Genomic DNA, 14,772 nt, shown 5'->3' with positions numbered 1-14,772 from the left:
ACCTTAGAGTAGGACAACTTGTGAGAGTTTTGTCTTAGTTTGTCACCAACACTGTTTGTTCAACGTTAAATCATGTTACCTTGATAAAAAGGTGGGTCGCGGTGGACTCGGCCCCCTTTGAACTTTGTGTTGTTTTGATGTTGACGTACAACTGGAAATTAAATTCACTTCAGATTAGAGTATACAGCAATAGTGTTTAATAGTGGATTAAACGTTGATTAATTATGTGTGTCTATTGAAAAATATGCTTTTTTCTTGGGTGAATACAGGTAGAATCAATTTTTTACATATGTATTTAATGATGATTCCTTCGAATAGATACAAACTAATTCTATTGGTTTATGAGAGGGTAAATGGTGTTTAAATCCCCCTAAGGTCGATGTCCTCGCCTCCGCAGAAATCTAATTAGCGTAATACAAAAATCCCCATTAAAATCTGTCAGTTTAAGCTCGAGAGATCTGGGGGGGGGGGGGGGTTGCATTGGATGTGTCTCAATCCAGTGTCCCACTTCCTCATCTGAGGGGGAAAGTGTCAGAGCTAGAGTGGTGTTTGTCAGACCATGAAACATCTCAAATAATCGGTCTTACAAAAAAACGTCTGTAGCATCTGAACGGTTTGGCCTACAAAACTATTATGACCCCTCTATGGAAAGGTGAGACTCTCACAAACGTGTACGTTTCTGTTGTTTTACTCTAGGACGTCCGCACAACTCGTCTGAAGGTTCCTCGGTACCAGTTAACATGTTTTTTTAATGGAAGTATAGTATATGGAGACTGTTTAGTGCCAGAAATGAGGGGTTAAATAAATGTAGAAAAAAAATTATAAATATTTTCTGATCTTTCTTAATGTCTCTAAGATATAGGACAGACACTTCAGAACAAACTTTCTTTAGGATTTTTATTTGGGGGGGGACTATCTATTCCGTGTAGTGAAACTGCATTTGTATAGGTTAATAGCAGTAAGGCCAAATACAATTTTTCATCAAATAATTGTTTTATATATTTTTGGGGGGATACTTCAAGTGGTCAAATAGCAAAATGATCCTTGGTATGACCTTCTTAAAGCAATTCATATAGTTTAATCGAACCCCTCCCATGGTTTAGAAAACTATGCAGTATTTAGTTTTTTTATGTATTATTTCTTACATTGTTAGCCCAGAAAATCTTAAGCCTTATTACATACAGCCGGGAAGAACTATTGGATATAAAAGCGATGTCAACTTTCCAACATTACGACCAGGAATACGACTTTCCCGAAGTGGATCCTTTGTTCGGACTTCCACCCTGGACACGGGATCTTATCCCAGAGGCCGACCCAAAACAACGTCAACGCAGGAGAGGTAGACGGAGCGGCCTCCTGGTCAGACTTCGAAGATGTGCACACCACCCATCGCTTCCGAGTATATTACTCGCCAATGTCCAGTCTCTAGACAACAAAGTGGACGAAGTTAGGGCACGAGTTGCCTTCCAGAGAGACATGAGAGATTGTAACATTCTCTGTTTCATGGATACATGGCTCTCTCCGGATGTGTTGTCCGAGTCGGTACAGCCACCGGGTTTCTTCATGCGTCGCGCCGACAGAAACAAACATCTCTCTGGTAAGAAGAAGGGCGGGGGTGTATGCTTCATGATTAACGACTCATGGTGTAATCATAACAACATACATGAACTCAAGTCCTTTTGTTCACCTGACCTAGAATTCCTTACAATCAAATGCCGACCGCATTATCTCCCAAGAGTATTCTCTTTGATTATATTCACAGCCGTGTTTAGAAGATACCTCGACAGCCCTGAAAGAACTTCACTGGACACTATGTAAACTGGAAACCATATATCCTGAGGCTGTGTTTATTGTAGCTGGGGATTTTACCAAAGCTAATTTGACAACAAGGCTACCTACATTCTACTAGCACGTTGACTGTAGCACCCACGTGGGCAATACACTGGATTACTGGTAGTCTATATATATATATATAAAAGTATGATATATATATATATATATATATATATATATATATATATATATATATATATATATATATATATATATATATATATATATATATATATATATATATATATATATATATATATATAGACTACCAGTGATCCAGTAGCTCAGTTGGTAGAGCATGGTGTTTGCAACACCAGGGTTGTGGGTTCGATTCCCACGGGGGGGGCCGGCACAGAAAAAAAAATGTATGATATGTATGAAATGTATGCATTCACTACTGTAAGTCGCTCTGGATAAGAGCGTCTGCTAAATGACTAAAATGTACAAATGTAAATGTAATCCAGTGTATTGCCCACGTGGGTGCTACAGTCAACGTGCTGGTAGAATGTAGGTAGCCTTGTTGTCAAATTAGCTTTGGTAAAATCCCCAGCTACAATAAATGAAAAAAACGTTTGGCCTGTATATATTTGTTTTGATACTTCAAGGGGGTCTTAAAATTCAAAATCAAATAGCTAAATAATCCCTGGTTTAACCTTTTTAAAACAATTCCATATAGCTTAGTAGAACTCCCCCCCCAGTTTAGACAGAGCTTAGACTGTAATGGGTTAATGTTTCTATTTTGGGTTAAACTGTTGAAATAAGCTCATGAGCCATATCCAAATTATATTCTTCAAGAATTAATGGCTATATATGTCATTCATTTAAACATTGAAAAAAAAATTGGATGTACCAATCTCAAATTGCCCCCTTTAAACATTCCCTAATAAACTAGTCTTTTTTTTTTCCTAAAAAAATGTATTTTTTTGTCTTTTCTTCAGGTAATGAGTTTGGCCACCCAGAGTGGCTGGACTTCCCCAGGAAGGGTAATGATGAGAGTTATCATTATGCCAGGCGTCAGTACAACCTGCTGGAGACTGACCACCTCCGCTACAGACAGCTCTATAACTTTGACCGGGACATGAACCGTACCGAGGACAAGTACGGTTGGCTGGCTGCACCGCCGGTAAGGACACACACACACACACACACACACCACACACACACACACACACACACACACACACACACACACACACACACACACACACACACACACACACAGCTGCATGAACGCTCACACACACGCACAGCTGCATGCACACTCACACACACACACGCACAGCTGCATGCACACACACACACACACACACACACACACACACACAGCTGCATGAACGCTCACACACACGCACAGCTGCATGCACACTCACACACACACACGCACAGCTGCATGCACGCTCACACACACACACACACACACACACACACACACACACACACACACACACACACACACACACACAGCTGCATGAACGCTCACACACAGCTGCATGCACGCTCACACACACACACACACACACACGCGGACAGACAGGCGGACAGACAGGCGGGCAGGCGGACAGACAGGCGGACAGACAGGCAGGCAGGCGGATAGACAGGCGGACAGGCAGGCGGGCAGGCGGATAGACAGGCGGACAGGCAGGCGGACAGACAGGCAGGCAGGCAGGCGGACAGACAGGCGGGCAGGCGGATAGACAGGCAGGCAGGCGGATAGACAGGCAGGCAGGCAGGCGGACAGACGGACAGGCAGGCGGACAGACGGACAGGCAGGCGGACAGACGGACAGACGGGCAGGCAGGCGGACAGACGGACAGACAGACAGACAGACAGACAGACAGACAGACAGACAGACAGACAGGCAGGCAGGCAGATAGACAGACAGGCGGACAGACAGGCGGGCAGGCGGATAGATAGACAGTCAGGCATGTTGGTATTCTTCCTGGGGTCCACACAGACAGACAGACAGACAGACAGACAGGCGGACAGACAGGCATGTTGGTATTCTTCCTGGGGTCCACACAGACAGGCAGACAGATAGACGGACAGGCAGACAGACAGGCATGTTGGTATTCTTCCTGGGGTCCACACAGACAGACAGACAGGCAGACAGATAGACGGACAGGCAGACAGACAGGCATGTTGGTATTCTTCCTGGGGTCCACACAAAACACAAAACATGTTACAGAACATTAATAGACAAGAACAGCTCAAAGACAGAACTACATACATTTAAAGTGGTACACATAGCCTACACACACTACATGACCAAAAGTATGTGGACACCTGCTCGTCGAACATCTCATTCCAAAATCATGGGCATTAATATGGAGGTGGTCCCCCTTTTGCTGCCTCCAGTCTTCTGGGAAGGCTTTCCACTAGATGTTGGAACATTGCTGCTATAACAGCCTCCAGTCTTCTGGGAAGGCTTTCCACTAGATGTTGGAACATTGCTGCTGGGACTTGCTTCCATTCAGCCACAAGAGCATTGGTGAGGTCGGGCACTGATGTTAGGCAATTAAGCTTGGCTTTGTGCAGGCCAATCCAGTTCTTCCACACCGATCTCGACAAACCATTTCTGTATGGACCTCGCTTTGTGCACGGGGGCGTTGTCATGCCGAAAGTAACGTTCTGCTGACATACGCCAAACCCAGATTTGTCTGTCGTACTGCCAGATGGTGAAGCGGGATTCATCACTCCAGAGAACATGTTTACATTTCTCCAGAAAACCATTTCATGAAGCTTCCAACAAACAGTTATTGTGTTGATGTTGCTTCCAGAGGCAGTTTGGAACTCGGTAGTGAGTGTTGCAACCGAGGACAGAGGATTTTTACGCGCTACGCGCTTCAGCACTCAGTGGTCCCGTTCTGTGAGCTTGTGTGGCCTACCACTTCGCGGATGAGCCGTTGTTGCTCCTAGACGTTTCCACTTCACAATAACAGCACTTACAGTTAACCGGAGCAGCTCTAGCAGGGCAGAAATTTGACGAACTGACTTTTTGGAAAGGTGACATCCTATGACGGCGCTGCGTTGAAAGTCACTGAGCTCTTCAGTAAGGCCATTCTACTGCCAATATTTGTCTATGGCGATTGCGTGGCTGTGTGGTCGATTTTATACACCTGTCAGCAACGGGTGTGACTGAAATAGCCGAATCCACTGATTTGAAGGGCTGTCCACATACTTTTGTATATACAGTGCCTTCGGAAAGTACTCAGACCACTTGACTTTTTCCACATTTTGTTACAGTATTATTCTAAAGTTAAAATGTCTTATCAATCTACACACAATATCCCATAATGACAAAGCAAAAACAGGTTTGCAGACGACAGTGGTAGACTTGATTACCAACAACGTCAAGACGGCCTACAGGGAGGAGGTGAGGGCCCTCGGAGTGTGGTGTCAGGAAAATAACCTCACACTCAACATCAACAAAACAAAGGAGATGATGGTGGACTTCAGTGCTAGACTGTCTCTCTGCTGTCTGTCACAGCAACGCACGGATCAAATGAATTACTGTTCACCTTGATAGCAGCCAGGGAAACAAGACAATCCCACAATGAACCCTCTCTGTATCCCCTGTTTGTCTGGCTGCTATGAGAGTAATGGGATGATTCAAATAGAGGAGTGGCTGAACAGTGGAGGGATTAGTACTGACTGGATCTCTGTCTGAACAGTGGAGGGATTAGTACTGAATGGGTCTCTGTCTGAACAGTGGAGGGATTAGTACTGACTGGGTCTCTGACTGAACAGTGGAGGGATTAGTACTGACTGGGTCTCTGTCTGTCTGAACAGTGGAGGGAATAGTACTGAATGGGTCTCTGTCTGAACAGTGGAGGGATTAGTACTGACTGGATCTCTGTCTGAACAGTGGAGGGATTAGTACTGACTGGGTCTCTGACTGGGTCTCTGTCTGAACAGTGGAGGGAATAGTACTGACTGGGTCTCTGTCTGTCTGAACAGTGGAGGGAATAGTACTGAATGGGTCTCTGTCTGAACAGTGGAGGGATTAGTACTGACTGGATCTCTGTCTGAACAGTGGAGGGATTAGTACTGACTGGGTCTCTGACTGAACAGTGGAGGGATTAGTACTGACTGGGTCTCTGTCTGTCTGAACAGTGGAGGGAATAGTACTGAATGGGTCTCTGTCTGAACAGTGGAGGGATTAGTACTGACTGGATCTCTGTCTGAACAGTGGAGGGATTAGTACTGACTGGGTCTCTGACTGAACAGTGGAGGGATTAGTACTGACTGGGTCTCTGTCTGTCTGAACAGTGGAGGGAATAGTACTGAATGGGTCTCTGTCTGAACAGTGGAGGGATTAGTACTGACTGGATCTCTGTCTGAACAGTGGAGGGATTAGTACTGACTGGGTCTCTGTCTGTCTGAACAGTGGAGGGAATAGTACTGAATGGGTCTCTGTCTGAACAGTGGAGGGATTAGTACTGACTGGGTCTCTGACTGGGTCTCTGTCTGAACAGTGGAGGGATTAGTACTGACTGGGTCTCTGACTGGGTCTCTGTCTGAACAGTGGAGGGAATAGTACTGACTGGGTCTCTGTCTGTCTGAACAGTGGAGGGAATAGTACTGAATGGGTCTCTGTCTGAACAGTGGAGGGATTAGTACTGACTGGGTCTCTGACTGGATCTCTGTCTGAACAGTGGAGGGATTAGTACTGACTGGGTCTCTGTCTGACCAGTGGAGGGATTAGTACTGACTGGGTCTCTGTCTGAACAGTGGAGGGATTAGTACTGACTGGGTCTCTGTCTGTCTGACCAGTGGAGGGATTAGTACTGAATGGGTCTCTGTCTGGCTGACTACTACAACTACTACTACTACTGTTACTACTACTACTACTACTAATGCTACTATTACTGCTACTGCCACTGCTATTGCTACTACTACTACTACTACTACTAATGCTACTACTGCTACTACTACTGTTACTACTGCTACTACTACTGCTACTACTGTTACTACTGTTACTACTACTGTTACTGCTACTATTACTACTACTTATTTTTTATTGCTACTACTACTGTTACTACTGCTACTACTGTTACTACTACTGTTACTACTACTGTTACTACTGCTACTACTGTTACTACTACTGTTACTACTGTTACTACGAATGTTACTACTGTTACTACTACTGTTACTACTGCTACTACTACTGTTACTACTACTGTTACTACTGTTACTACTACTGTTACTACTGTTACTACTACTGTTATTACTACTGTTACTACTACTACTGTTACTACTACTACTTTTGTTATTGCTACTACTACTGTTACTACTGCTGCTACTACTGTTACTACTGTTACTACTACTGTTACTACTGTTACTACTGTTACTACTACTGTTACTACTGTTACTACTACTGTTACTACTACTAGTAGTACTGTTACTGCTACTGTTACTACTACTGTTACTACTACTGTTACTACTACTGTTACAACTACTACTTTTGTTATTGCTACTACTACTATTACTACTGTTACTACTACTAGTAGTACTGTTATTACTACTGTTACTACTACTGTTACTACTACTGTTACAACTACTACTTTTGTTATTGCTACTACTTTTGTTATTGCTACTACTGTTACTACTGTTATTACTACTGTTACTACTACTAGTAGTACTGTTACTGCGACTGTTACTAGTACTGTTACTACTACTGCTACTACTGTTACAACTACTACTTTTGTTATTGCTACTACTACTGTTACTACTGTTACTACTGCTACTACTAATGTTACTACTGTTACTACTACTAATGTTACTACTGCTACTACTAATGTTACTACTGTTACTACTACTGTTACTACTACTTGTAGTACTGTTACTGTTACTACTACTACTAGTACTGTTACTACTACTGCTACTGTTACTACTACTACTTTTGTTATTGCTACTGCTACTGTTACTACTACTGTAACTACTACTGTTACTACTTCTTGTAGTACTGTTACTGTTACTACTACTACTAGTACTGTTACTACTACTGCTACTGTTACTACTACTATTGTTATTGCTTTGGTTTAATGTTGCCTCATTCCCCCCAGACCAAAGGGCTCAGTTGCTTTTAGAGGGGGATTGGAGGATGTGTTGGAGCTAGGCGTTAGTAGGGTGGTGGGCGGGCAGTGTTCCTCTCCCAACTGGATCAGGCTATTGAGTGTACATCCCTAAGTAAAGCTAAGTGACTGAAGGGCCTGTAGGGGAACATACAGGCAGCAGGTACTTGGGTTAACATGGCTATATAATGTTAGACTGAGTTAACATGGCTATATAATGATAGACTGAGTTAACATGGTTATATAATGATAGACTGGGTTAACATGGCTATATAATGATAGATTGGGTTAACATGGCTATATAATGATAGACTGGGTTAACATGGCTATATAATGATAGATTGGGTTAACATGGCTATATGATGTTAGACTGAGTTAACATGGTTATATAATGATAAATTGAGTTAACATGGTTATATAATGATAGACTGAGTTAACATGGCTATATAATGTTAGACTGAGTTAACATGGTTATATAATGTTAGACTGAGTTAACATGGCTATATAATGATAGACTGAGTTAACATGGTTATATAATGATAGACTGAGTTAACATGGCTATATAATGATAGACTGAGTTAACATGGCTATATAATGATAGACTGAGTTAACATGGCTATATAATGATAGACTGGGTTAACATGGCTATATAATGATAGATTGGGTTAACATGGCTATATAATGATAGACTGGGTTAACATGGCTATATAATGATAGATTGGGTTAACATGGCTATATAATGATAGACTGGGTTAACATGGCTATATAATGATGTTAGACTGAGTTAACATGGCTATATAATGTTAGACTGAGTTAACATGGTTATATAATGATAAATTGAGTTAACATGGCTATATAATGATAATATACTGAGTTAACATGGCTATATAATGATAGATTGGGTTAACATGGCTATATAATGTTAGACTGAGTTAACATGGCTATATGATGTTAGACTGAGTTAACATGGCTATATAATGTTAGACTGAGTTAACATGGTTATATAATGATAAATTGAGTTAACATGGCTATATAATGATAATATACTGAGTTAACATGGCTATATAATGATAGATTGAGTTAACATGGCTATATAATAATGTTAGACTGAGTTAACATGGCTATATAATGATAGATTGGGTTAAACATGGTTATATAATGATAGACTGAGTTAACATGGCTATATAATGTTAGACTAAGTTAACATGGCTATATAATGATGTTAGACTGGGTTAACATGGTTATATAATGATGTTAGACTGAGTTAACATGGTTATATAATGATAGACTGAGTTATCATGGCTATATAATGATAGACTGAGTTAACATGGCTATATAATTATAGACTGAGTTAACATGGCTATATAATGATAGACTGAGTTAACATGGCTATATAATGATAGACTGAGTTAACATGGTTATATAATGATAGACTGAGTTAACATGGCTATATAATGATAGACTGAGTTAACATGGCTATATAATGATAGACTGAGTTAACATGGCTATATAATGATAGATTGGGTTAACATGGCTATATAATGATAGACTGAGTTAACATGGTTATATAATGATAGACTGAGTTATCATGGCTATATAATGATAGACTGAGTTAACATGGCTATATAATGATAGACTGAGTTAACATGGTTATATAATGATAGACTGAGTTAACATGGTTATATAATGATAGACTGAGTTATCATGGCTATATAATGATAGACTGAGTTAACATGGCTATATAATTATAGACTGAGTTAACATGGCTATATAATGATAGACTGAGTTAACATGGTTATATAATGATAGACTGAGTTAACATGGCTATATAATGATAGACTGAGTTAACATGGCTATATAATGATAGACTGAGTTAACATGGCTATATAATGATAGACTGAGTTAACATGGCTATATAATGATGTTAGACTGAGTTAACATGGCTATATAATGATAGACTGAGTTAACATGGCTATATAATGATGTTAGACTGAGTTAACATGGTTATATAATGATAGACTGAGTTAACATGGCTATATAATGATGTTAGACTGAGTTAACATGGCTATATAATGATGTTAGACTGAGTTAACATGGTTATATAATGATAGACTGAGTTAACATGGCTATATAATGATGTTAGACTGAGTTAACATGGCTATATAATGATGTTAGACTGGGTTAACATGGCTATATAATGATGTTAGACTGAGTTAACATGGCTATATAATGATGATATACTGAGTTAACATGGCTATATAATGTTAGACTGAGTTAACATGGCTATATAATGATAGACTGAGTTAACATGGCTATATAATGATAGACTGAGTTAACATGGCTATATAATGATAGACTGAGTTAACATGGCTATATAATGATGTTAGACTGAGTTAACATGGCTATATAATGATAGACTGGGTTAACATGGCTATATAATGATAGACTGGGTTAACATGGTTATATAATGATAGACTGAGTTAACATGGCTATATAATGTTAGACTGAGTTAACATGGTTATATAATGATGTTAGACTGAGTTAACATGGCTATATAATGATAGACTGGGTTAAACATGGGACAGTGTTTGTTGGCCCAGGTGGATTTGCTGTCCTGGCCGTCGCCAGGTGCTCTGAGAGTTCTGATGACAAGCAGCACCCTGTCAGACTTCTGCAACCCCGACTGCACCTCACCGTGTCATGATAACTCTGCCAAGCTGTCAGCCAAGCAGTCAGCCATACATCCCCAAATGGCACCCTATTCCCTATATATAGTGCACTACTTTTGACCAGGGACCATAAGTAATAGGGTGCCGTTTATGACGTGTCCAGCTACTGTTAACGTATTATCAGGGGAGATTAACAACGTCACCTGGACAACTATTTATAGCTCAGTCCGGTTTCCCACGATGCCTTACCCCCCCCCCCAGCCAATTACATAGCTTGAATATTCACTGTTGAGCGAAAGATAAGCTGTTTCGTGATTGGACAGACAGGCGGAGGGTATAGAGGGAGGATTGGATGTGATCGAGGTTAGGGAATAAACTGCCAATCTCTCTCTACATATGTCTATTTCAACATCCATAACTTTAAACTGGAGGGGAAGATTTATCTCAGTGGTTTTTGACATGTATTTTTTGGGGGGACAGAAATATATCTAGCCCACGGTGTTACTATGAAATACACTTCTGTTGATGGATAGGTAGTAACAAAATCTGACATCGTTGAGTATGGATGACGTTAATAATGGCTGAAAGGTTTTGATGAGGGTGATGTGGTGTGTTACTGAAAGGTTTGTGTCTTCCTTGCAGGCGTTTGTGAGTGCCAAACACGAGGGAGACAAGGTGATAGTGTTTGAGAGAGGCAACGTGCTGTTTCTATTCAACTTCCACCCAACCAGGAGCCAGACCAACTACAGAGTGGCTGTGGCCTCGCCTGGGAAGTATCCTTATGGCTGTGTGGGTGGGTGGGTGGGGTGGGTGGGTGGGTGGGTGGGTGGGTGTGTGTGGGTGTGTGTGTGGGTGGGTGGGTGGGTGGATGGGTGTGTGTGGGTGGGTGGGTGGGTGTGGGTGGGTGGGTAGGTGTGTGTGTGTGTGTGTGTGGGTGTATGGGTGTGTGTGGATGGGTGGGTGTGTGGGTGGGTGGGTGGGTGGGTGGGTGTGGGTGGGTTTGTGTGTGGGTGGGTGTGTGGGTGGGTAGGTGTGTGTGTGTGGGTGGGTGGGTGTGTGGGTGGGTAGGTGTGTGTGTGGGTGTGTGTGTGGATGGGTGTGTGTGTGGGTGGATGGATGGATGGGTGTGTGTGGGTGTGGGTGGGTGTTTGGGTGGGTAGGTGTGTGTGTGGGTGGATGGGTGTGTGTGTGGGTGGATGGATGGATGGGTGTGTGTGGGTGGGTGTGGGTGGGTGGGTGTTTGGGTGGGTAGGTGTGTGTGTGGGTGGATGGGTGTGTGTGTGGGTGGGTGGGTGGGTGTGGGTGGGTGTGTGGGTGGGTAGGTGTGTGTGTGTGTGTGTGGGTGTGTGGGTGGATGGGTGTGTGTGGGTGGGTGGGTGGGTGGGTGGGTGTGGGTGGGTGGGTACAAAACATCCTAGGTACCTGGCTTCTCACACACCACAGAGTTGCGTCTCCAGTGCCATTTTGGACTGTTTATTTCCATGTATCTGGCACCTCCAGGTGCTCCGCTCTGATGTGTGAGGAGATGCTCTCTGAAGTCAGAGAACACTAATAAATGCACGGGCAAAGCGCTGGCTGTCATTATAAAGCACCACCGTAAACATTGTACAGTCGTGTGTGTGTGTGTGTGTGTGTGTGTGTGTGTGTGTGTGTGTGTGTGTGTGTGTGTGTGTGTGTGTGTGTGTGTGTGGTGTGTGTGTGTGTGTGTGTGTGTGTGTGTGTGTGTGTGTGGTAAATGTGTCGGGTGTGTGTGTGCGTGCTCCGACGCTACGGTGTATGCTTGTGTGTGTGTGTGTGTGTGTGTGTGTGGAGGAACCAATTAGAGCAGAAGACAGATGAACGTGCCACTCAGAGGAAGAAGAGGTAAACAACGACATCCAACCAGTCCAGAGTGCTTTTCCATCCCATTCTGTATGCTGTTTATCACACAACATCCTGAAAGGACATTAGCTCTACTGCTCCTCACCTGGACTGGGAGGAACATGGTGTTATAGCATAGTTGTCCTTTTCCCTCCATCATGGTCACCTGAGGCTTTTCACTCTCTTACGCTCTCTGATTCTGTTTCAACTGGTTTATCTCAGCTGTCCACCCAAGCTGCTCTGAGCTCTGTTCTGTTCTGCTCTGTTCTGTTCTGCTCTGCTCTGTTCTGTTCTGTTCTGTTCTGTCTGTCTGTCTGTCTGTCTGTCTGTCTGTACTCTAGCTCTGTTCTGTCTGTCTCATTACACCCCCTGGACAAGACACTATCCCCTGTTTCTGTAGTGAGTCAGCTTGATGGACAGGACACCCCCTGGACAGGACGCTAGTCTATTGCAGTGTCTAGTCAGATATTCTGCACCGAGTCTTAGGCCTTGAGTGTTCAGGACAACATCCACGTTTAATCCTTCCCAGTCCACAAACAAAACAAACAGAGAAGAGAAGTCTTGTATTATTAATGGCCCCAGCATGGTCGTCCCTGGTCGTCCCTAGATAGAAGAAGTGAGTCAGAGAGTAACCTCGGGTTCCTCTCCTTTTGGTTAAGGAACTGTTTTCTCACTCCTCTTCTGTCTTGGCTTCTGTGACTTGTATTTTCTTTTCAACACGTGAGGATGAAGGGGGAAAGGAAAGTTTCCTCCAAAGTCAAAGCAGCAAACCACCATGAGAAGGGAAAACACTGCCTATTAAAATTCAGTCTACATCAGCTTTTCCACAGGCACTCCAACCATCACTGTTTTTCTATTCTCTTGCTCTCTCTTTATCTCTCTATCTACCCCTCCCTCTCTCTTTCGTGCTCTCTCTCTCTCTGTCTCTCTCGTTCTCTCTCTCTCTCTCGTTCTCTCTCTCTCTCTCTCTCTCGTCTCCCTCTCTCCCTCTCTGTCTCTCTCTCCCTCCCTCTCCCTCTCTCTCTCTCTCTCTCTCTCTCTCTCTCTCTCTCTCTCTCTCTCTCTCTCTCTCGTCGTCTCTCTCTCTCTCTCTCTCTGTCTCTCTCTCTCCCTCTCTCTCTCTGTCTCTGTCTCTCTCTCTCTCTCTCTCTGTCTCTCTCTCTCTCTGTCTCTCTCTCCCTCCCTCTCCCTCTCTCTCTCTCTCTCTGTCTCTCTCTCTCTCTCTCTCGTTCTCTCTCCCTCTCTCTCTCTCTCTCTCTCTCTCTCCTCTCTCTCTCTCTCTCTCTGTCTCTGTCTCTGTCTCTCTCTCTCTCTCTGTCTCTCTGTCGTGTCAGGTGGGTCCTCTAGGTGCTTTGTTTAATCCAGCAGGTTTCTGAAACCCTAGTGGGGTCCCGTGGTGGGAGAAGAGCTCTACCTATCAGAGTAGATATGCCTTTGATATGGGTGTACGTCCCAAATGGAACCCTGTTCCCTATAAATGGAACACTATTCCCTATGAATGGAACCCTATTCCCTATGAATGGAACCAAATTCCCTATGAATGGAACCCTATTCTCTATGAATGGAACCCTATTCCCTATGAATGGAACCCTATTCTCTATGAATGGAACCCTATTCCCTATGAATGGAACCCTATTCCCTATGAATGGAACCCTATTCCCTATGAATGGAACACTATTCCCTATAAATGGAACCCTATTCCCTATGAATGGAACCCTATTCCCTATAAATGGAACCCTATTCCCTATAAATGCCACACTATTCCCTATAAATGGAAAACTATTCCCTGTAAATGGAACACTATTCCCTGTAAATGGAACACTATTCCCTATGAATGGAACCCTATTCCCTATAAATGGAACCCTATTCCCTATGAAGGGAACCCTATTCTCTATAAATGCCACCCTAGTCCCTATATAGGGCACTTTTTGTTATCATTGACCTATGTGTCCCAGTCAAAAGTAGTGCACTATATAGATAATAGGGTGCCATTTATAGGGAATAGGGTGGCATTTGGGACAAAGCCCTCTTTCCCGACATACAGACAGCTCCTCTCATTATGTCAGATCGTCATTCTATCAGCCCAGTCAGAAACTAAGGATTCTATCACCAAATCTCCTCTGAATATTTCCTTCCCTTTGTAGAGAGAGAGAGAGAGAGAGAGAGAGAGAGAGAGAGAGAGAGAGAGAGAGAGAGAGAGAGAGAGAGGAGAGAGAGAGGAGAGAGAGAGAGAGAGGAGAGAGAGAGAGAGATAAATGACTGTGATCTGTTCGGATTAAAGGTTTCTGTTCATGTGGGTTGAGAGGAAGTGCTATTCTATACTGGTGCTCTATAGC

At 43.0% G+C, this 14,772-nt stretch overlaps 1 protein-coding gene across 1 annotated transcript in view; it reads left to right on the top strand.

The window, feature by feature from the left end:
* The window catches only part of LOC106581537 (1,4-alpha-glucan-branching enzyme), a 323,607-nt gene that overhangs the window by 236,068 nt on the left and 72,767 nt on the right, over window positions 1-14,772 (top strand). The window contains exons 13-14 of the mRNA XM_045704110.2: window positions 2,772-2,956; window positions 11,219-11,349. Coding sequence (XP_045560066.1) covers window positions 2,772-2,956; window positions 11,219-11,349 — 316 coding nt within the window. The remainder of the gene's footprint in view (window positions 1-2,771; window positions 2,957-11,218; window positions 11,350-14,772) is intronic.

This window comes from Salmo salar, chromosome 20 (assembly GCF_965601325.2).
Source record: "Salmo salar chromosome 20, fSalSal1, whole genome shotgun sequence".
Lineage (NCBI taxonomy): Eukaryota > Metazoa > Chordata > Actinopteri > Salmoniformes > Salmonidae > Salmo > Salmo salar.
This window is presented reverse-complemented; position numbering and strand designations above follow the sequence as displayed.